This window comes from Muscardinus avellanarius (genome assembly GCF_963383645.1).
Source record: "Muscardinus avellanarius genome assembly, chromosome: 20".
Taxonomy (NCBI): Eukaryota; Metazoa; Chordata; class Mammalia; order Rodentia; family Gliridae; genus Muscardinus; species Muscardinus avellanarius.
In genome coordinates this window covers 35,268,397-35,291,829 of record NC_137806.1, presented here as the reverse complement: position 1 = coordinate 35,291,829, position 23,433 = coordinate 35,268,397, and the positions used below count along the sequence as shown (strand labels likewise).

Genomic DNA, 23,433 nt, shown 5'->3' with positions numbered 1-23,433 from the left:
ACTAATCACTTTATTTATATATTTTTTTGGTGGCACTGAGGGTGGAACCCAGAGGCTTTCTACCTCTGGGCAATACTCCCACCCAGACCCATTTTTTAAATATTTTATTTGGAAACAGGGTGTCACTAAGTTGCTGAGAGCCTCACTAAGTAGCTGAGGCTGGCTTCGAACCTGCGTGATCCTCCTGTCTCAGCCTCCCAAGCACAGGGATTACAAGCGTGCGCCACCACGCCCGGCTTAGGACTAATCACTTTAAAAATCGATCTGGCCATTCTTTTTGTCTCTGCTCTTGCTGCTGCCTGTGATTTCCTCGTCATTTCGTTTGGAGTTATTCTCAGTTCTATCAACAACGCCAAGGTCTGAGCCCTGCGCTTCCGTCTGTGGTCTGTAGCTGCTCCTGATCCTTCATGCGGCTCTGGTGACCTCGGCTCGTGTGTCTGCCGGGTGCTCGGGCCCTCGGCGGCCCTGTACTCTGCGCCAGGCAGGGAGGGTTCACGTGTGTCTGTGCTGAGGCCCCGGTGAGCCTCCGGTGCGGCGTTCAGCAAGCCCGCCCGCTGCGGCCCGGGCACCTGTCTGGCCACGCAGGGCCGTCAGCCCACGGCCCCAGGACACGCCTGTCCCCGGGAAGCGCTGGCATTCCCCGCTCTGCTGGAGTTGTCCTTCTGCCCCTTTGTCTCTTTAGGGAGTGGAGGTGGAAGTCCTTAGCTTAAGGCATTGCTAGCCTCTCAGCAACTACAGTGTGTTCTGTATAGATATGTTCCTAGCGAGAAGACCCTCGGGCACATCTATTTTTGCCATTCGATAGCAGGAGCTGTCCAGCAGGATAACTGTGAATAAGTGAATCTGTTCTAAAAGTAACACAGTAAAAAGAAGCATGCACATCAGAGGCCAACAAGCACAGGTGCATCTGAAGCTAGCAGGGAAGGTCAGGCTGGAAGGAAAGGCAAAACCCTTAGGTAAGTCGCAAGGTACTTTATACATACACAAAAATATAGCTGAAGACATACAAACTCCAAAGAGAAATGAAATAGAAACGTGGACAGAAAGCCATTTGTGACCAAGGAATACCAGGATGAATTACAGCATGGTTCTGAAAGGGAACAGAGCTGCTGTTGGCAGCACTTACTTTATGTGGGGCTGCAGGCCGGGCTGCTCTTCGTAGCCATCTATGAGAAAAGGCAGGCCTTTGGCCCAGTGATCCTTAAAGCTTCCTGGCAGGTCCACATCAACGTTATACTCCGTGAGTGGGGTGTCGAGGTGTGCGTGGAGGTACCGGGCATACTCTGCAGACAGGGAAGGAGATCTGACACACCCAAATGCTGCCAAGAGCGCTCTCATCTCAAGTCACTGTTGAGGAGGCCCTCCGTTCTAACAAGCCCTGCTACAACAGGATGACGTGGCAAGATGGCGCCCACCTGAGCTTTGAGGAAAGGCCGGTCTAGGTCGGCTCTGGCTAAACTCCAACCACCTTCCCACAAACCACACTGATGAGCCTGCATTGAACACGATTCCAGAGCTCAAGATCCCAAGTCCAGGGACAGACCGAGGCCGCAGTCCTGAGCTGGCTGCCGGTTCCTGCAGGCGCAGTGCAGGGAAGAACAGGTGTGGAGGACTTGCCCTTCAGGCTAGGACCCACAAGTCCCAGCTCCACTCCGCCAGAACAGCTCCACTCCACCAGGTGGCGCCATGCCACCAGGTATAAACACTTAAAATGGGCTGTGGCAGAAACTGAATTCTACATGTTACAAATTTAAATTAAACTTAAAAAGACGCTTGATTCAACTACTAGAAAGCCTTAGTATGCCTGGAATATCCTGCATATATAAATTTACTTTTTTGTGTATATTTGGTACTGGGGATGGAACCCAGGAGCATTCTACCTCTGAGCTGCATCTCCAGAACTACTGTCATTTTGAAACAGGGTCTCACTGAATTGCAGAGGGCCTAGGTAGCTGAGGCTGTCCTCAAACCTGCGATCCTCCTGTCAGCCTCCCAAATGCTGGGATCACAAGCAGGGACCACCACGCCCAGCTTAATCTTTTGACTGTAAATTTTGTGAAATCTAAATTCAGATCAAGAATTTCCAATGAAAGCTAGACACAGGGCTAGACACGTCCATACTCCTAGTAACTGGAGCAGCTGAGGGAGGAGGACTGCAAGTTCAAGGCTGTGTTCTGCCGCTCCGACTCACCTCGGAGGTACTTCACTTTAAGGTACTCTGGGCTCGCCTTCTGGCCCGGAAGAGGATCGCTGAGCATGACTTTGGTCTGCGCCTTTATGCCTTCGTAGAACTGTCCCATTGCCACGTGGCTGAGTCCCTTCATGTACTGACACACCTCACTGTAGGGCTCCAGCTGCAGACACCTCTGGGCAGGGAAGGACAAGCGCCAACTAGTGTGGGTGTAGCCAGCGGCAGGGAGTCGCCACCACCCCCACCTCTCCCGGCCGTCCGCAGTCACTACAGGCAGAGGCTCACCTTGAAGCTCTTCAGCGCCTCCTGCAGGCTGCCGTGGTGGTACAGCATCATGCCCCGGAGCTGGAGCGTCTGCACGTGGTTCTGGTTGAGCAACAGAGCCTTCTGGAAGCTCTCAGTGGCTGCTTCAAAATTGCCCAGTTCTCTAGGGATTCAACAGCAGGGGTGAATGCGCAGTGTGGACCTCGTGGGCCTCAGCACCAGCTCGCCCTGCCCACTCGCGGCCCAGCCGGCTCCCAGGGCAGCCGCTTGGCACCCAGGCTCACCAGGCAGTTAACCTACTGATGCCCAAAGAAAGCCCTCTCCCCTTTTATAGTGAGCTCTTGTCCCTAAAAATGGTGTAAATTTTAGTATAGGCATTCAAAAGCACTTTCCTCCTTTGGAAAAATGTATACAGACTATAAAAACAGACAAGTCTATCATTCTGATTCAGATTCATAGGCTTCAAATTTGTATTTTTTGATCACTGAAGTTATTTCACTTAAAATCTCATAAATCATTATGCAATTTCAACCTTGTTTATTTTACTTTTTAATACCCAGGTGCATTCTACCTCTGACCATACCCCCAGCTCTGTTTTATTCTTTTATTTTGAAACAATTTCTCACTAAGTTGCCGACAGTCTCAGTCTTAGGCTGGTTGTGAACCTGCAACCCTCCTGTCTGTCTCCCAAGTACTGGGATCACAAGTGTGCACCACCACGCCTAGCTTTCAATCTTTTTTAGAAGGAATATATTTTAGAATTGTAATAATTCCAGAAAGAAAACAGTTGTTACTAACCAGTCTTGTGTGTGTGTGTGTGTGTGTATTTTTTTTAACTGGGGATGGAACCCAGGGGCATTCTCCCTCCAAACTATACCCCCAGCCCTATTTTTTTCTTTATTCTTTATTTTGAAACAGAGTCTCACTAAGTTGCAGAGGGCCTAAGTAGCTGAGGCTGGCTGCAAACATGTGATCCTCCTGTATCAGTCTCCCAAGTACTGGGATTACAAGTATGTGCCGCCACGCTCAGCCCTAACCAGTCTTTTATATATTAAAACTTACAAAAAAACAGGAATATCTTTCAAATACCTTATACAAAACTTTTTTTTTTTAATGGAACTGGGGATGGAACCCGGGGCACTCTACCTCTGAGCTATATTCCGGGCCCAATTTTTTTATTCTATATTATTTTGAAATAGGGTCTCACTAAGTTGCAGAGGACCACCCCGTTTCCACTCACCTGTAGGCTTGCCCCAGGCTCTTATATGCATCAATAAAGTCAACTTTCTGCTTCAAAGCTTCTTTGAAGGACTCAATGGCTTCCTGTAAAATTATATAGAAAATCAGTTAATCTGCATAACATTTAAAATTGAGTTTTACACAAATCACTAAAGGGTTAAATATGTATCATCTATGGTCTCTGACAGCCTCTTTTAAATAAAAGGATTTAAAAATAGAGGGGAAGAAAGTGCAAAACCCTGGAAGTTGGAGGGACTTAACTCTGGAGCAAACAATTGCATTACTACGGAATCAGCCCAAGTCTCTCCTCTTAAGACGAGCAAACAGCTTCGCAGGGCGCCTCATCTGTGAGGACTGAGTGCTAATGGTATCACCTTCTTATAAATAGCATTCTCTTTACCCAAAATAAACTGGTAGCTATGTGAGACAATTAGAAACGATCATAACTAGTTGCATTCAAAAGTAAAACAAGAGACAAAGTATATAGGAAGCAAAAGGGAGCCCACGCTCTACCAGGAGAGGACCGTAACACACACCACGGGCGAGGTCAGGCCGCAGCCACTGGGGAAAGGGCCCCGCCCTGCGAGAGCTTTCAGGAAGTGCTTCCTCTGCTTAGGGACACTTCCCACTGTGATGTAACCATCCGGTAACAGTCCCCAGACACTTCAGCTTCCCCGTAACAATGCATCCTGGCAAAGTTAACCGCTACAGAGCAGGCGCTGTGGTGGCTGTGATGGCAAAGACCTGGCCGGGGACCGCTCCAGCCCATTAGCTCAGGTGGGAGAGCGCTGCTGCAGAAGGTCCGTGCCTCCCACGTGGCACACTCAGCAGACATTTGTGGTCCGTGGGTGCAGAGGGGCTCTGCACAGTTGTGACCCTTCAAAAAGCCACTTTCCCCACCTCTGGATTTCCTCTAGGGCGCAGCAGGGCCCGAGAGGCTGACTCTCCCAGGACAAAGGTGGGGACGGGGAGCAGTGATGGAGGAGTCCTTCTGAGGGGGACAGGGCACAGTGATGGAGGAGTCCTTCTGAGGGGGACGGGGCGCAGTGATGGACTCCTGCTGGAGGGGGATGGGGCGCAGTGATGGACTCCTGCTGGAGGGGGATGGGGCGCAGTGATGGAGGAGTCCTTCTGAGGGGGACGGGGCGCAGTGATGGACTCCTGCTGGAGGGGGATGGGGCGCAGTGATGGAGGAGTCCTTCTGAGGGGGACAGGGTGCAGTGATGAAGGACTCCTTCTGAGGTGATCAGGGGCGCAGTGATGGACTCCTGCTGGAGGGGGATGGGGCGCAGTGATGGAGGAGTCCTTCTGAGGGGGACGGGGCGCAGTGATGGACTCCTGCTGGAGGGGGATGGGGCGCAGTGATGGACTCCTGCTGGAGGGGGATGGGGCGCAGTGATGGAGGAGTCCTTCTGAGGGGGACGGGGCGCAGTGATGGACTCCTGCTGGAGGGGGATGGGGCGCAGTGATGGACTCCTGCTGGAGGGGGATGGGGCGCAGTGATGGAGGAGTCCTTCTGAGGGGGACGGGGTGCAGTGATGAAGGACTCCTTCTGAGGTGATCAGGGGCGCAGTGATGAAGAAGTCCTACTGAGGGGGGCGGGGCGCAGTGATGGAGGAGTCCTTCTGAGGGGGGCGGGGCGCAGTGATGGAGGACTCCTTCTGAGGTGATCAGGGGCGCAGTGATGAAGAAGTCCTACTGAGGGGGACGGGGCGCAGTGATAGAGGACTCCTGCTGGAGGGGGATGGGGCGCAGTGATGGAGGACTTCTTCTGAGGGGATCAGGGGCGCAGTGAAGGGCTCCTGCTGGAGGCTGTGTGACCAAGGGCTAGGAGTGGAATCACCATGGCATGTAGGAAGCCTGAAGTCTGCTCTTAACGTGGCCCCGCAGACTCCACAACTACACTTCTAGTCAACAAACATGGACTGCGCGCCTGCTATGTGCCAGAGACGAGTGAGTGGGGCAGAAAGATGAGTACCTCATCATCTCTGTCCTCTGAGGCTGCAGGCTAGTTAGAAAGCCAACTGGAGGCTGCTGTTAGCAGGCGATGTGAGCTGGACAGGGACAGGAGCCTCTGGAACAGAGAGGGCGTGCCAGCCGCGGGGCCGGAGCAGGCGGGCGCGGGGGGCGGGGGGCATGGAGGGGAGCAGAGAGCCGGCGTTCCCCGGTGCAGACGGTGCCACCTGCTGGCAGAGTGCTGGGAACACTGGGCAGCTGTGCTGGGCTGCGTGGGGGGCAGTGACCTGGACACAGCCCTACCAGGCAAGGGCCAGAGGCTGAGCCACCCTGAGAATAGAGAAGGCCCAGGGAGGAAGAGCATGAGATGGGCCCAAGGGGAGGCCGCTGTGGGGTCCAGGCAAGAGATGATGAAGGCTCACACTCAGAGCGTTTGAGGGGAGAAGAGGAGGGTCAGGTCTGGGGCACTGCAGAGGGAAACTGAGCTGAGGCAGAATCAGGAGGGTGCTGGATGGGGCGGAGCCGGGAGAAAGGCCAGCCGGGAGCCGCTCGGGCATGTTCCGTCTGCGGCGCCCAGAGGCCTCTGCTGCCCCTCCACTTACAGCATGCTCGACTCCACAGTTCTTCAATGTCTGACTTCTCTGCCGCTTTTAAGTCTTTGGTTTCAGGGTTCCTGTCTAATCACTGCACAGCTCTCTACCTCATTCTGCCAAAGAGGGACACAGCAGAATCAAGATTTTAAGCCACTGGGAACACAGACACTATGTTCAAATGAATCAATCTCTAAACACATGAATGGTCTGAATTTGTCTGTTTGGCAAATGTGACCATGATGGCCAAGCAACACTGCCGACACCCGGGCCAATGGCGACCATCCCTCTGGGGCGGCGTGCTCAACTGAGAACAGGCTCAGACAGCTCAAGGTGAGGGCTGGTGAAGCGGAGCTCTCGACATGCGTCTCTGAAGGAGCCTCACGACAGACAAGACGGAAGAGATGCTGCAGCCATCTCCCTAGGAAGACGCAATGCGCCTGCACATCTGCTGAGTGGACGGCTATGGACTCGTAAGAGAATATTCCCCAAAACCTTCCTATGTAATATGCCGTAAAGAAAAAAAGCCACCCATCTAATTAACTTCTAAAGTGCCATCGGCCTGAGCGGGCCACTTCAGGTTATGAACACAGCTCAAACCCAGGGTCCTCCTAGCTCTTCGTCTCTATAGTTGTTGACAAGAGAAACACTCAGTTTCCTGGTTACGGAATGGGGACATCTCTGCTCCTTCCACACCCCCCAGGGCTCCACCGGGACGGAAGAGGCTATGCAGACACAGCCTGGGCTCCCTCTAGTTCTAAGAATGAGAAGGGGCCACTGCGAGAGGAGGAAGACCAAATACTTTGGCAAGACTGGTCCAGCCAGGGCTCTAATGCCCAGGGAGTGCACCATCTCCACGTCTGCATCCCATGGCTCTGGAATAACCAACTGGGTTTTAGTCCTGTGCAACTTGGAGTCTGTCTGAGCTACAAGTCTCTCTTCTAAAACCTCATTTCTTACAGACCTAAGAGCCTGCCCGGGTCCCGTGCTCGGCTCTCAGTGCAAGGTGAGACTGGAATCATTTGCTTGCATTGGTTTTCTTTTAAAAGACGTGTTCAGGTTTTTCTCCTCCAGAGCTCCTGGAGGGGTAGACTGAGCTAGAGCACCATGGGTCAGAATGTCTTCACTTGAGGTGACCGAGAAGGTGGCCGCAGCGGAGAGCAGACAAGACGCTGGGAAGCCCCCGCAGCTGCCCGAGCACTTCCAGCTAGCTGCGGTCCCAGCCAAGGCCGCGGCATGTCGGGGGTCCGGCAAGCAGAGGTTTAGAAACCAAGTGTGCATGTTCCTTCTGGTCTGGTTAAGTGGGATGAGAGTGATTTTCTTAGAATCTACAAGATCTTGATTAATCTCCACAGGCGATGTGATCCACAGGAATGCGTGGTCCATTTTCTTTCTTTCCTTCCTTCCTTCTTTTCTTTTTCTTTCTTTCTTTCTTTTTCTTTCTTTCTTCGGGTCTGGGGATGGAACCCAGAGGCATCTGACCTCTGAGCTACACCCCCAGCCCTATTTTTAACTCTTTATTTTGAAACAGGGTTTCACTGAGTTGTGGAGGGCCTCACTAAGTAGCTGAGACTGTCCGTGAACCGTGATCCTCCAGTCTCAGCCTCCTGAATGCTGGGATTACAAGCGTGCCCACCACGCCCAGCTGCGTGGTCCATTTTCAGTTCACAAAGGACTTTCCATGCTGTGTCCTATTCAGTTCTCAGTTATATCCAGAGGCAGACAGCAGGCCATTCCTACTTAGCAGGTGTGAGGGGAAGCTGGCCAAGTGGAGGGCATCATCCGTCTGAAACTCCTCCGCCCCATGGGTCCATCCCATCCTTCCTTCCTTTCTTCCTCCCTTCTTCCCTCCCTCCCTTTCTTTTTTGGGTATTGCCAATTAAACTCAGCCATTTTACCTCTGAGCTACACCCTCAGGCCTTTCTATTTTAACAAGGTCTCGCTAAGCTGCTGAGGCTCGCCTTAAACCCGTGGCCTCCTGTCTCAGTCTCCCCAGTGCTAGGAATACAGGCGTGGCCTGCTGTGCCCGGCCGCACAGACACCTCTTGGGCACCTGCTACATGACAGGCACCGTCGTGCACTGGGGACGGACACGTGGCCCATGCACAGCAGTTCCCCAACTGCTAGCAAACATGCACATAGCTGTGACATGGTGCCACCAGCACCTGCTCTGCCCTGGCTGTTAAACCTGCTCTCGATGACTTACAACACCCGCCAAGAGCTGAGGGCCACAGACAGGGCTGTTAGGCTGCATCGTTCAGGGAATGACAACACAAGAACACCTGCACGCCTTCAACAGAGCTTGGTTTCCTTTGGTGCGTTTTGGTCTGCAGCTGGTGGGATGTGAGAGTGTGGGGCCCACTGGGCAGGACGTGTGGACCTTGGTGTGCCAGGTGTGCCCAGAGTGCCAGGCATGTGGACCTCGGCGTGCCAGGCATGTGGACCTCGGCGTGCCAGGCGTGCCCGGAGTGCCAGGTGTGTGGACCTCGGCATGCCAGGTGCGTGGACCTCGGTGTGCCCGGCATGCCAAGGTGTGCCAGGCGTGTGCAGTGATGAAATGCTCTTCATGCTGCCGACATGTGCGGCTGCCTCCCGTCCTGGCCGTGGCTGCCTCCTGCATGGTGCGTCCTTCCTCTCCCGGGCGGCATGACTCTTCAGCTGTGTGCTGCGCTCCGTTCCTGGGACAGTCTCTTCCCGTGGGCATGTCCTGCACCGCGATGACCCCAGCCAGGCCTCCTGCAGCACAGACCCAAGGGCGTGCATCGGGCACCAGGCACTTCTGCTCAGTACCACAGCTTTCCTGGGTCTCGGCCTCTTCCTCCAACTGGGGTCCTCAAGCCACTGCACCGCCAGGCTCAGACACACTTCCTCCCACTCCTGCTGCCTTGAGCGGCTCTGCAATTCCTCACTGGTAACCGGGGACACCACCGGCGCCTCCCAGCCAGCCTGTCCCTCTGTGCCTAGACACCAGTCAGAATCTACTTCGGAGTTAGATTTGGCCCCAGGATGGATTTCCCCAATCTGGAACTCCTGGCTCCTCCAGGCCCACAGCCTGAATCAGGGTGCTCAGCACAGCACTCTGGGATGAGGACTGGCTCAGCCCACTCCAGCCGGCGCTCAGACTGCACGGGCCAGCATGGGGCCACCTCCTGCCCACCTCGGGCCCCTCCCCGAGCTCTCTAGCCGCAGCCTTGGTGAGGGTTTTGTTCCCTCCTCTTAACAACTGTGTACTGCGGCCCTTCTGCACCTCTAAGGACCTGGCTAAGAGCAGACCAATAAATACTTCAGACTACTTTCTAGAAGAGACCAGACCCGATATGTTACCCTAAACTCAAGCGAGGTGCATGGCCCCGCCCAGAGCAGAGCCGGGGCGTGCTGCTGGGCGTCTTCACCTTCAGTAGTCCTCGGTGGAAGAAAGTCAGGCCTTTGTACAGCACGGCTGTGGGCTGGTTCCTGTTCAGCTCCAGGGACTGCTGGAAGTCCTCGTGCGCCGTCGCATAGTCCTGTGGAGAGCAGAGGGAAAGGGAAAGCTCGTCCCGGGAGAGAGCAGCAGCCTGCCCTGAGGCTCGGAGGGAGCGCAACGGATGGGCTCAGCCCGCAGCCCGCAGCCCGCGGCACACCTGGCTTTATTCCAGCCACACCATAGATGCCATGGCCATGGCCATGTCGGGAGACCCTGTGCTGGACTGGATATGTGCATCAAGCCCCTGTGAGTCCTTTCCACGTCCCTGCGAGGACCGCGAGCCACAAGCAGCTGTGGCGGCAGCCAGGACTGGGGCGGGAGGGAAGCGCCCCGCTGAGGTCTGGGCGGCTCGTACAGCGAGAGGCTGCACCTGGGAACCACGCTGGCTTCGGGCAGGAAAAGTCAAACTACAGCTACGCTCAGAAGCCATGCTGCCAACACACGTGACTCGCAGCGGATGTCTCGGGAAAGCCGGAGCGCAGCCCGCGGGCCAAGCTTTCTCTCTTTTTGTTTTTGTATCAGTCTAGAATTTGTTGTTACTGATGGCTTGGACAAGAAAACATAAGACTTGGGTATGTAATATTCTCTAACAGGCTTAATTTCAGCAAAGACGATGTTTTCCTAAGTGTCCCCAGGCACAGGTTACCAAACAGTCCAAGTACCCCCTCAGACGGCCTCTGAGGGGAAGGGCAAAGGGCAAAGGGCGAGGCCAGCAGCGGTTTGCCGCTCACCTCGGATATGAAATGCAAGGTGCCCCGGTGCCGGTACAGCCGCGCCGAGGGCTGCAGCTCGATGGCCCTCGTGAGGTCGCTCACTGCCTCGCTGACGCGCCCCAGGGGGGACAGAATCTAGAAAGAGAAGGCCACAGTCAGGAAGGCCGCAGCCTTCACCCTCCCCCACAGGCCAACCAGAGCCGCCCCAGCGGCAGGCTCGGTGCCTGCGGGCCAGGGGCTGCTCTGTCTACTCGCGGGAGGGAGCTGACAGCTGTGGCCTCGGCAACTTGCTCCCCGCGGTCCTGTGCTCGGGTGTACCGGGGCCGCGGCTCTTGGAACAGGACCTCTTTTCCTAGCCCAAGTTTACCTCTCAAGTCGAACTCTGGCATTTACACATAAAGATGTCAAAATCCAACTGAGCGGTCACTGTGGACCATCAGGACAAAGTCCTGGGCAGACTGAGCCTCCACGGTCTGCACCTCGCTCCCTGGTGGGAAGAAGAGCAGAGGGACAGCTCCTAGGGCCCCAGCGCTCTGCCAGCTCCAACTCGCCGCCACACCTGCGATGCAGGAGGCCAGTATGGCGAGGCGTTTGGAAAAGCTTGAGCCACTAGTCACCTGTGTTCAAGTACCATGGCATCAGACAATTGAGAGTGTGAAGGCTCGTGGAGACACAAGCCCAGTAGGCGGCAGTGTTCGTGCGCAAGGTCACACGCCCACCCCGAACACTCGGCCTCGAGGCAGGGTTTCTATCTCGGGCTCCCCTTCCACACCAGGGTTGCCGGCGGGCCTCCTATTCCAGGAGCGCAGGGCAGGCTGGCCCCGGTGGTAAGAGTGGCAGCTCCAGGGGAAGGCAAAGGGATTGCGCCAAGGAAAACATTCTGCCAGTTTACTGGTCCCAGGTACCCAGCAGGATTGTCACACCTTGGCACAATAATCAACATGCGTGGTGAGTGGGTCACTGAAAAGGTTAACATGTTTTTACCAAATACAGAGTGTTTCAGAAAGTTTGACAGAGAAATAGCTCACAGAATCACTTTTGTGCTATATAAATCATACGGTAGAGTTTAGCTGGGCAAGGCACTACGTGGCGACATTAGTGCCAAAAAATTCCATAAAAAGAGATTATTACTATCTTTTTAAGATCATTAAAATTAGCTGGGTGTGGTGGTGCATGTCTGTAATCCCGTACTTGGGAAGTGGAGACAGTAAGATTGAAGGTTCAAGGCCAGCTTCAGCAACTTAGACCCTGTTACAAAACAGAGAACACACAGGACTTAGGCTGTAGCTCATTGGTAGCGTGTCCCTGAGTTTAATCCCCAGAACTACAACGACAAAAAAGACAAATGAAAACTATAGTTCCGATTACCATATCGACTAGATTCTGACTTGTGAAGTCTTATCTAAATGCACTTAACTAAACTCAACTTATCAGAACAGTGCCTGATACTGGGGAGGGGCCAGCAGCCCGCGGAATGGGCGGTGGAAACTCGACCAGACCAGTCACTGCGCCAGCGGGTGGCACGGGCACGGTGGTCCAAGACTGCAGCCCCGAGTCCTGACTGTGGCCCAGAGTGGACCAGAAGGGGAGCCGGGAAAAGTCCCAAAGACCCAGGGCCCAACAACAGTAAGCCCGCTCGATGGGCCCGAGCTGCGCGGCAGTGTAACATGGAGGCAGACACGACAAATGCGGTCTTACGATGACTGAATGTGCACTGCTCCTGGACTTACTAGTGTTCTCTCCCCAAAGAGAAAGAAAAAGTGGCTTCTTAGGTCACCCTTAAAACCACAGCACATCAGACGCTTAAAGGGTGAGCAGCATTCAGACCCAATGCACTCGCACACGAGCCCCGGACGGCTCACTATTATACTAGGAACACAGTGAAAGCCACACTGACTCAAAGACAGAGAAGGGCACCTCGCCCCTGCTCCCTGCTCCAGCGCCCTCCTCCCGCGTCCCCGTGCAGGTGACAGGCCCCACCTCGCCTCCCCAGCAGCCGGGGCACGCGGCACGCCGGCTCCTTCCTGCAGAGGCCTCCACGCCCACCAGCCCCGCCGTGTCCAGGCACCTGCACTCCGTGACCTTGGGGCTCCGGCACAGACGGTCCGCTACCATCCTCCTACCTCCCCGGAGTCACATCCACGCAGACAGGCCCATCTCGTCAGTCATACACAAGCACTATGCACGCGGGCACACACACACATGGTCACAGTCCCCTTGAGGCTGCTCCTCACATCTACAAAGACGGACCCATCTTGTGAGAGTTATACACAAGCAACACACACCCGCACACGCACACGCAGTGTGCCTGGTCACAGTCCCCTTACCTTACCTGCTCCTCACATCTATGAAGACAGGCCCATCTCATGAGAGTTATAGATAAGCACTGCCTACGCACACGTACACACACACACACACACACACACGCATGTACACGCACACATGTCACAGTCCCCTCACCTTACCTGCTCTTCACATCAATGCAGACCGGCCCATCTTGTGAGAGCCACAGGGCTATGCTTTTCCGTTGTTAAAGTACATCACGTGCACATGTCACATGTGATATGCTCTTTGTGTGTGTGTGTGTTTGTGTGTGGCTCAGTATTGGACCCAGGGGCATTCTAACCCCAAACTACACCCACACCCCCAGCCCCACTTTATTTTTACTTGGAAACAGGGTCTCGTTAAGTTGCTAAGAATCTCGCTAAGTTGCTGAGGCTGGCTTCAAACCTGCAATCCTCCTGTCTGGGCCTCCCAAGTACTGGGATTCCAGGTGTGCAGCAGCGCGCCCGGCTGCGTTGGTGGAAGCAGTGCATGCCGGCACCCACATCTTAAGGTGCTTATCACTCTGGTGTGTTACACCAGAGGCATCGCACAGTCCACACTCTTCTAGTAGTTTCAACCATGCTTAAGGGTGCTGGGTACCCATGTGGGACAACACAATAGGTTCACGGGAGCATTAAACCGACAAGTGACAGACAAGAGGCGACATATCTGACTGCGACCAACCCATCAAGACAGAGGGAGAAGGAAAACCGCACTCACTTCTGCTCGTTGCTCAAATACCTCTGGACGATCTGGTTCCAAGGTAATTACTCGGCTCAGTTCAAAGAGAGCGAGCTCAGCGTTCTTAATGTCCTTGAAAAGGCATTAGCTTTGTGTGAGAAAGACTGTTACTCAAACCGGGTGGAAAAGACCTGAAAAAACTAACAACTTAGCGACCAGCTGTGCAGAAATAAACAGGAACCTCATTTCTGCGTGAATGCCCTGCCAAGCGCCCTGAGTTGTGAAGGCACGGCGTCTCGAGTCTCCCTGCCTACGGCAAGCAGCGCGCTGAGCCTGGCCACCCACCTGGAGCTCCCGGGCAGGACCCGGCTCCACATCTAAGTGTGGGCTGACGCGGCTCAGGGTCGAGGGTGCGGCCCCTGGGGCTGTGCAGCGATCTCATCGGTGGCGATGGGGACAGAGACAGCCCAGTGCCATAAGCCCAGCGAGGCACCCCGGCAAGGCGGGCGAGCCAAGCCCCTGATCCTCGCTCACTGGCACTTAACGTTAAAAACACACGTGCAGCTCTTCGATAAAGACGTCCAGGTGTAAAGTTTACAAAGATGAGAATGAGGAAGCAGCAGCTATCGCTGAAGCTGCCTAGGGAGACCTCCACTCTGTCACGGGCTGGTGGGTGATAAACGTTGCTACTGTCCTGAACAACCCACCGTTCCCACCCAATCCATCCCAGTCCTCTGTGTCTCAGAAGCACACACATATGTGTACAGTATCTTTTTTTTTCTTCTGGTGGTAGCGAGGATGAAACCCAGGGGCTTTCTACCTCCAGGCTACACTCCCAGACCTATTTTATACTTTATTTGGAAACAGGGTCTCACTCAGTAGCTGAGGCTGGCTTCAAACCTGCACGATCCTCCTGTCTCAGCCTCCCAAGCGCTGGGATTACAAGCGTGCACCACCACGCCCGGCTAGTGGTACAGTATTTTTAATTTTAATATTTTAATTAAAATATCTTAGAGACTAATATTTTAATGCAAAAGCTACACAAGTGATATTTCTACCTCAAAGCAATTTCATGTAAATATTTTTAGTATTCGATAAGACAAAAGCTTTGTGTACAATGCTTTAGACTAAAAATCTGGAGAGCTGGATCTCAGAGCATCTCATGATTCCCCACATAACCTCAGGGGAGCATTTTTATACTGAGGGGCTTTGTTCATGTAAAATGTGTCTCTTCTAACTTTCCTCCTACTTTCTCAGAGAAATAAGAGGAATGATTTGATTATAGCTACAAGTATATCACACCTATCTGCAAACGGCACAAAATTCAGCACATAAAATAAACTTTGTACGCTAAGGCCCTCATGTTCTTCCCCCACTTGCAGTGACTGTGAAAAGAACTCGGGTTCTACACCCTGCGGCACTGCCCGGGCCTGGCCTGCTTGCGGGGAGGATTTCGTGGGAGCAGTCAGGGCTCGGACTTTCCTTAGTATATGTCAGCTCATCACACTGGGCTGGGGAGCTGTGTGCACCACCTACTTGCCCTCTGACCCTGGTAACCCCCACGCCTGTTCTCAGCTGGGTCCCCACAGGGCCGAGGAACAGTGGCAGCTCTGCAGGGCCCTGCTGGGTGGGCAGGTGGGCAGCGAGCAAAGCCATGGCATACTCACATGTAATGCCTTCTTTCCATAGGCCATCCCTCGGCCATAAACTGCACTAACCAGATCAGGCTCCTCCTAGTTAGACCAAAACAGAAACAAGTCAAAACTATAAACAAAACAAAACAAAATATTAGTGCCTCAAGTGACAGCTCTAAGTCCTCTGCCACCACCCCTGGGCTCACTGGCCCGCCCAGGCCACCTGCCTAAGGCTCCTGAACAGACACAGCAAGGGTGTTAGGACCTCGGCACCTCACCTGGGGTCACCCGGCCTGACGCAGGGCACCCAGGGCTCCTGAACAGACACAGGGAGGGTGTTAGGACCTCGGCACCTCACCTGGGGTCACCAGCCCTGACCCAGGGCACCCAAGGCTCCTGAACAGACACAGGGAGGGTGTTAGGACCTCAGCACCTCACCTGGGTCACCAACCCTGACCCAGGGCACCTAAGGCTCCTGAAGAGACACAGGGAGGGTGTTAGGACCTTGGTACCTCACCTGGGGTCACCAGCCCTGACCCAGGGCACCTAAAGCTCCTGAACAGACACAGGCAGGGTGTTAGGACCTCGGCACCTCACCTGGGGTCACCCGGCCTGACGCAGGGCACCCAGGGCTCCTGAACAGACACAGCGAGGGTATTAGGACCTCAGCACCTCACCTGGGTCACCAGCCCTGACCCAGGGCACCTAAGGCTCCTGAAGAGACACAGGGAGGGTGTTAGGACCTTGGTACCTCACCTGGGGTCACCAGCCCTGACCCAGGGCACCTAAGGCTCCTGAAGAGACACAGGGAGGGTGTTAGGACCTCGGCACCTCACCTGGGGTCACCCGGCCTGACGCAGGGCACCCAGGGCTCCTGAACAGACACAGCGAGGGTGTTAGGACCTCAACACCTCACCTGGGTCACCAACCCTGACCCAGGGCACCTAAGGCTCCTGAAGAGACACAGGGAGGGTGTTAGGACCTCGGCACCTCACCTGGGGTCACCAGCCCTGACCCAGGGCACCCAGGGCTCCTGAACAGACACAGCGAGGGTGTGATAAAAACTTGGCAGAGTGAGGGAGGCCAGCAGGGCTGACACCGTCTAGTCTTTCAGAGCTCTCGCCGGACATGTTACCCTCTCAACAAGTCTGATGGGCACGCCAGTCTTGTGCCTTAGAGAGGGGCGAGGCTGGGCAGACGTGAGCGCAACTCCTTTCACACATGCAGGAGCTCCTCCCGGGGCTAGGACTCCCGTGCCATGGTAACAAGGAGAGAACGGAGTGTGTGGCCCGATCTGCTGGACTCGACTGCAGTTCTTAAACTAAACAGGTTGGGGTTAAAAATCAGGCTTCCAGCCGGGCATGGTGACACACGCTTGGGAGGCGGAGACAGGAGGATCATGCTGGTTCGAAGCCAGCCTTGCTGGCTTAAGAAATCATGTTTCCAAATTAAAAAAATATAAAATGGGTCTGGGAGTGTAGCCCGGAGGTACAAGGGTTTCCAGGAACCCCAGAACCACCAAAAAAAAAAAAAAAAAAAAAAAAGTCAGGCCTCCTGCAGCCTGTGTCCTCTCCCTTGACTCTGCTCCAGGCGGACCCCAGGAACGCCTGCAGGCCCGGCGAAAGCGCCGCTCTCCTGGCCACTGAGGCCTTCGCCCACTTCTGGGGCGTGGATCCTCCCTGCCGGGGGTGCCCCTGCAGCGTCCACATGGCCTCTGAGCCCTCTGCTGCCAGGCGGGCCCCGTGAAGTCCTGTGGAAGCTCAACACACTGCGCCAGGCTGGCCCTCCGGAGCCCAACATACGCTCAGCCTCCCCAAGACAGGGCGACCGCCCGCTGCAGAGTGCCTCGGCTCACAGACGAGCAAGGAGGGCCGGCGAGGGCGCCGTGCTGAGGAGGTTCTAACGGGCAGGCAGTGAGCAGTGTGGATGTCCAGGGCCAAAGGCTGCTGGCCACTGCCAGCCAGCAGACTGGCCTACACGATAGTGGGAAACCCAAGCTCAGCCGAACATGTGCAGAGTCCTAGCTCCCCAGGCCTCAAGAGAGCCAAGAGGGGCAGGCCCAGACACCCAGCGCCAAGTGCGGGCTGCCTCCTGAGTGCGGGCTGCCGGTGCCACCAGCGACTGCTGTGGGCGCCACCTCTCCCCGCGCTCACTCACGACCCAGCCTCCACCAGCTCTGGCCATCCGCACTCTGTGCCGAGAGAGAGGCGCAAGCCACACAGGACTGGGTTCCTCGGTGTGCAGAAAAGCCTCCCCAAAGCACGACAGCAGTTCTCCCTGGGCGGGGCGACCAGCCATGTCACCGATGTCTTCATACGCTGCTGTGTGTTTTTTAAGTGTTGAAAACAGACCTGCAGCCAGGCGTCGTAGTACACGCCTGTAATCCCAGTACTTGGGAGACTGAGAAAGGAGGATCGCAAGCTTGAGGCCAGCCTCAACAAATTAGTGAGGCCCTCAGCAACCTAGTGAGACCTTGTTTCCAAGTAAGAAATAAAAAATTGGCTGGGGTGTTGCTGAGAGGTAGAATGCCTTTGGGTTCAATCCCCAGTACCCCAAAACAAACACACAAAAGACAGATCTGCACTCAATCAGCCGTTATCAGAAAAAGACGGTTAAAAGTAACACATACTCCACTCTGGACAAGCTCGAAGACGGGAAAGGTCAAGAAGTGGCTGGGAGGCACGTGGCTCTCTTGCAGACACCCCCTCCACCTCCCCCTGCACTCCAGCAAGGGCGGGGCGAGAGCCACAGGGCGGGATCGGCCAGGGGACCCCAGAGAAGGGCTCCCGAGGACTCCAGGAACTGCCCCTACTGCCAGAGACAGAGGGGAACAGAAAGAAACTGAAGCCGGGCTCCGAGCACAGCCTGCCATCCCAGGGCTTGGGAGGCTGAGATGGGAGGATCGCAGGTTAAGGCCAGCCTCAGCAAGCAGTGAGACTCCCATCAACCTAACAAGACTGTTTCAAAAAATAAAAATAATACAGGGCTGGGATGTAGCTCGGAGGTAGACTGTCCCTGGGTTCAATCCCTAGTCACACACACGCACGCACGCACGCACGCACGCACAAGAACAGCACTGTCCAGCACAGGCCAGGCCACCTACGTGGCTCACTCCTGAAGTGACATCTCTGGTGGGGACGCAGCTGAGGCTCAAGACACGGCACCGAGGAGCTCTGCTCCTGAGACAGGCTTCCAGACCGCCAGGAGGTGAATGGGGAGAAGCGCAGCCCGGCGTGACCGGCGTCCCCCACCGCGGCGCCTCCCTACACCCGCCCGCCCGGGGTCCTGGCTCTCTTGCCTGAGGAGGGCGCCATGCCCTCTGGCTCGCCCACTGCCCCTGTTCTAACCCTTCCTCTTCCCTGGGCCCCTGGAGATGCCCACTGAGCTGTCGCTGGCACCGAGGTCTGCTCGGGACCCGTCGGGCTGGCAGCCCTGCCCGTGATGCCCACACCAACCCTGAGCTGCGGCGCGCGCTCCATCACGGCATACACTCCCTCCGTGCCCAGCAGAGGCCGCGCCGTGCCGCGCCTGGCCGGCTGCCTGCGCTGCCGTCGCCGTCTTCCAGCTCGAGAGGTGGCATCACTCCACGGCACTAGTGTTGACTCGCCAGCAATTTCAGGACCCGCTAGTGCACAGTGACCCACGGCCAGGCACCGGGACGGAGCATCGCGACACCCTGCAGGAACCACCCACTGCGGGCCGGCTCCCCTGCCCGCTCACAGCTCAAGCAGGCCCGGCCCCTGTGCTCTCCCGGTCCACGGCAGAGGCAGACGCGTGTCCACGGCCTCTGTGTCCAAGGCACACTCCCGCCACAGCACGCTCGCTCTTGACGGGGAAGCGAGTAGCTTTCTCTGTCATTCCTGCCGACGTGTGGACATTAGTCACCTACTCAGTACATGTTCACTCTGGGCCACTGCGGGTGAAATCTGCTTCCATGTGCTAGGAACACCCTGCAAAGCCGTGCCACTCCTGCGCTGGGCTAAGAACAGCGAGCAAAAGCCAGCATCTTTTTGTCTTTTTTTTTTGGGGGGGGGAGTTATTGGGGATTAAACCCAGGGGCATTCTACCTCCAAGCTACACCTCCCAGCCTTTTTTAATTGTTTATTTTGAAGTTGGGTCTCACTAGGTTGCTAAAGGTCTAAGTTGCTAAGGCTGGTCTTGAACCTGTGATCCTCCTGCTCTGCCTTCTAAACACTAAGATTGCAGGCATCTGGCACTACGCCTGGCTAAGGCCACTATCTTGCCTTCCTGGAGCACAGCCAGAGTCACAAGTAAAAATGTAGTCCCGTTTCCAACAGGTGGTGAGCAGAGCAGCCACAGAACACACGCGGACAGGGCTTCGCTCTGATAATTCACCACAGTGACTGGCAAGGCAGCTCGTCTCCGTGCTGCGGTCCCTGGGCCAGCTGAAGGGAAAGGAGTGCAGGACGCCCACAGCCACCACGCGCAGACCCGGCCAGCGCACCTACTGCCTGAGAAGCTCGGCGCCTCTGGGACCCGTGCAACAGGTGAAAATGATTCTCTTGAGCTGGGCGTGGTGTGCGCACACCTGTAGGTCTCATACTTAGGAGGCTGAGACAAGAGGATCACAGGTTCAAAGCTAGCCTCAGCAAGTGGAAGGCCTTCAGCAACTTAGCAAGACCCTGTTTCAAAACGAAAAGTAAAATAGGGCTTGAGTGTAGAATGCCGCCGGGTCCAATGGCCAGTAACGCACGCACACGCACACGCACACGCACACGCACACGCACACCCCCGTGGTCTTTGGCTCAGTTGCAACTTGAAGAAGGAAGGTAAAAGAGCCACAGCCTGAAACGCTGCATATGAAAAGGCGCCCGGGACGACACCACCGTCACTCCGCAGAAGCCCCCGCCGCGTTCGCCAGCGGACGGGAAGAGGGTGAGTCTTACAGAAGGGTCAGGCTTTAAGAACACAGAGAGACCGCCTTATTTAACAACGGATTCCAGTTAGCTGGAGGAGGAGCCGAGCCATTCTTTGGACATCAGCTAGTCTTCAGCAGTACTGTGTCCATCAACTTCTAACTTAAAAGCTAAGACAGAAAGTTTTACCAGGAAGTCTGAGTTTCTTGTTAAATTTTTGAAAATCATTATAGCATCTGTTACTGAATCTTCGTGTTTCTATTTCTCATCAAAATCGGAGAGTATAAAGACAACGTGACACATTTTCCCCTGACTCTAACTGGACGCTCCCCACCCGCACCTGCAAAGTGGCTTTCACTTGCACCACGACGTGGACGAGGCTGGTGCCAAGAGGAGCCGTGGGAGCCAGGCCTCGCAGCCCCACCCCCGGAAAAGCAGGCGGGCCCGAGCAGAGCATTCCCAGAGAGAAGCCAGCCCAGGCTAACGGAGCCGACCATCCACCTGTGGGGACGCTATGTCAGACTTCAGCCCATCACCATTTCTTTTTGAGAAATTCTCATCAACTTTCTGAATGCCATAGAAGAGGAATGCGCTCCACGGCCACAGACGGCAGCGCGAGGCACAGCCCCGGGCCACCGAGACCACGAGACTGTGGAGATGAACAGTGGAGAACATTTGTGCCACAAAACTAACTTCAATTATGAAGCAGAGAGCGTATACACAGAAACGCATACTTAAAAAGTTAAAGATGAGCTGGGCGTGGTGGGCACGCTTGTAATCCCCGCGCTTGAGAGGCTGAGACAGGAGGATCGCACAGGTTCAAAGCCAGCCTCAGCTACTTAGTGAGACCCTGTTTCCAAATAAAATAGAAAAAAAGGTCTGGGAGTGTAGCCCAGAGGTAGAAAGCCCCTGGGTTCCACCCCCAGGACCACAAAAAAAGAAAAGCAAAGCAAAGCTTTTTCTTTTTTGAGGTGCGAGGGACGGAACCCAGGGGCATTTCACCTCCATGCTGATCTCCTAGTCCTTGTTTGTTTAGTTTTTATTTTTTGAGACGGATCTCCTGGGTTGCTCAGAGCCACGCTGCATCGCTGAGCTCTTAAACATATGACCTCCTACCTCGGCCTTCCAAGTGTTAGGATACAGGCTTTTACCATCATGTCCAACGACAAAACTTTCAAATGATGTTAGACTGGCAGAATTAGGAAATTCGTTAAATGTTTTTCTTGCACAATGTTACCAATTACACTGATAACATTTTCAAAAAGTTGAATGAAGCCAGCCATGTGTGGTGGCGCACGTCTGTGACCCTAGCACTCAGGAGGCTGAGACAAGAGGATCACAGGTTCTAGGCTGGTCTCAGCAACTTAGTGAGGCCATGCTCAAGATAAAAAGAAAACAGGGCTGGGAGTATAGTTCAGTGGTATAGAACACTCTGGGTTCAGTTCCTAGCACCATCACACACGGAGAAAAGGTAATAAAAGGTTGCAGGTCTCCTGGCACGTGGTGGCCTAAGTTACTTATCTGCTCCTACAGATGCGTGAGCACCCCGTTCAAAATGGCTTCAGCATTCACTATGCAGAGCATGCTTACCTTCTGCACTACTGCAATACGAAGAGACAACTTTAAAACCTATTCACATTCTACCTTTGTATTTCAAATTCTACTGAAGAATAGCATTCCGTGTGCCACCCTAACACACAGCTGCTTGACCTAGGAACCTCAAAGTAATAACTCATATCTCATCAATATGCTTAGAATAAATACGGATCAAAAGGAAAACAAAAACAGAGCTCAAAGTACAAGAAGAGACTCGGAATGAAGTCTCTGCAGACTGGCAGCTGTCCGCTGACCATGACTGACACTGCCGGTTTACTAGGTGGTACTGAGCAGCTAAGTTACCCAGCGCTCACTATGCGCCACGTGCTGAGTACTAAGTACTTAATAGGGTCTTTCATTTAAACCCAAACAGAATTTTTCGGAGGTGATTATTATTATTCCCGTAACCCAGGAGGCTAAAAAAATTGGTAGCAAGCATCAGAGTGGCCCCAAACTTGGGCACCTCTAACTCTAGAATCCATTCCTTCTTCCTGGCATCCACAGGTGGCACCTGGCTCAACACTACAGCAACAGTGCAGGTAAACTGGCAACGGCAAAGGCACTGGGCTGCAACCCACATGGGCAGCTCTAGGTTTTCTCCTAGCTAGACTTCAATACGGTCACCAATCGACAAAGGTGCCACGCTTCCACAGAGGAGTCTCACAGCCACCTCCAGCGGGAGCACATGAAGTAGTTATCCTGCAAATCCTGTTTCAAGAATTCCAGAGCCCAGGGCTGGGCGTGGTGGGCACGCTTGTAATCCCCGCGCTTGGGAGGCGGAGACAGGAGGATCGTGCAGGTTCAAAGCCAGCCGCGCTGGCTTAAGAGACCCTGTTTCCAAATAAAAACATAAAAATAGGCCTGGGAGTGTAGAGGTAGAAGGGTTTGCAGGAACCTCAGTACCACCAAAAAAATAAAAATAAAAATAAAACTCCAGAGCCCATCCCCCGGGAGGTGCCACACGCGGCAGGGGCCGAGGCACTGTGCACACTGCTCGAGCTCGCTGGGCTCTTTCCCTCCTTTAGAATAAAGCGGTCCTGCAAGGCAAGCACTCAGCTTCAGCACGGACGCCCTGCACCTGCTCGTGGGCCTGAACCAGATGTTCCGCTGCGGCACCTCAGCCACACACACGTTCACACCCTGTCATGACCACACCCTCGAAATGAAGAAGAACGGTTACCTGGAGCATGGTTGAAAAATGCCTTATTGCTTCGTCATAGAGGCCACTGCCAATCAGCACATAGGCAATAGCTGCAAAACAAAGCGCAGAGCGTGAAGGACTGGGGCTCCGACCCGAGGCAGCAGCGCACTCTGCTTACTCTCAAAGAACTCATCGTCATAATAATACAAGAGGGCTAGTTTTACTCTAGTTTTCTTGATGAGGTTAAACTCCTGTCCAGAAAGATAGGAATGGACACCATTTGGGTAGCCAGGTGGCCAGAGGCATCTCACTGGGCCAGCAGGGGGAGGAGCCAGCACCAGGGGGTCAGCCTCACACAGGCATGTCCAGCAGCCAGGGCGAGCGACTGGTGTAAGCCAAGCAGAGCGTGGCTCAGTGCGTGGAGCACAGCCTGAGCAAGCAGCGACACCTTGGTTATCTCAAAAGAATGAAAATAAAATAGGGCTGGGGTGTAGCTCAGGGGTAGATTGCCCCAGAGTTCAATCCTGAGTACCGCACACACAAAAGAGAGAAAGGGTGAAGCGGGTGTCCTGAGACTCCATCCACCTCTGCTTCCTCCGTGCCCCCATTTGATGGCGGCACACGAACGACCCTCACTGGGTGGCGAAAGCTCGTGAGAACACTGCCACGACCCTACCTGCCGGGGGCCCAGGGGTCCCAGGGCTGGGAAGTCCTCGTAGGTCAATGTACGCAAGCCCTTCCTTGAGAATCGGTGATGCTCGAG

At 54.7% G+C, this 23,433-nt stretch overlaps 1 protein-coding gene across 1 annotated transcript in view; it reads right to left on the bottom strand.

The window, feature by feature from the left end:
- The window catches only part of TTC13 (tetratricopeptide repeat domain 13), a gene marked incomplete at both ends in the record, with an annotated part of 43,651 nt that overhangs the window by 12,636 nt on the left and 7,582 nt on the right, over window positions 1-23,433 (bottom strand). The window contains 9 exons of the mRNA XM_080717248.1: window positions 1,127-1,283; window positions 2,192-2,366; window positions 2,477-2,618; window positions 3,696-3,778; window positions 9,633-9,743; window positions 10,435-10,551; window positions 13,462-13,554; window positions 15,090-15,155; window positions 22,710-22,780. Coding sequence (XP_080573374.1) covers window positions 1,127-1,283; window positions 2,192-2,366; window positions 2,477-2,618; window positions 3,696-3,778; window positions 9,633-9,743; window positions 10,435-10,551; window positions 13,462-13,554; window positions 15,090-15,155; window positions 22,710-22,780 — 1,015 coding nt within the window. The remainder of the gene's footprint in view (window positions 1-1,126; window positions 1,284-2,191; window positions 2,367-2,476; window positions 2,619-3,695; window positions 3,779-9,632; window positions 9,744-10,434; window positions 10,552-13,461; window positions 13,555-15,089; window positions 15,156-22,709; window positions 22,781-23,433) is intronic.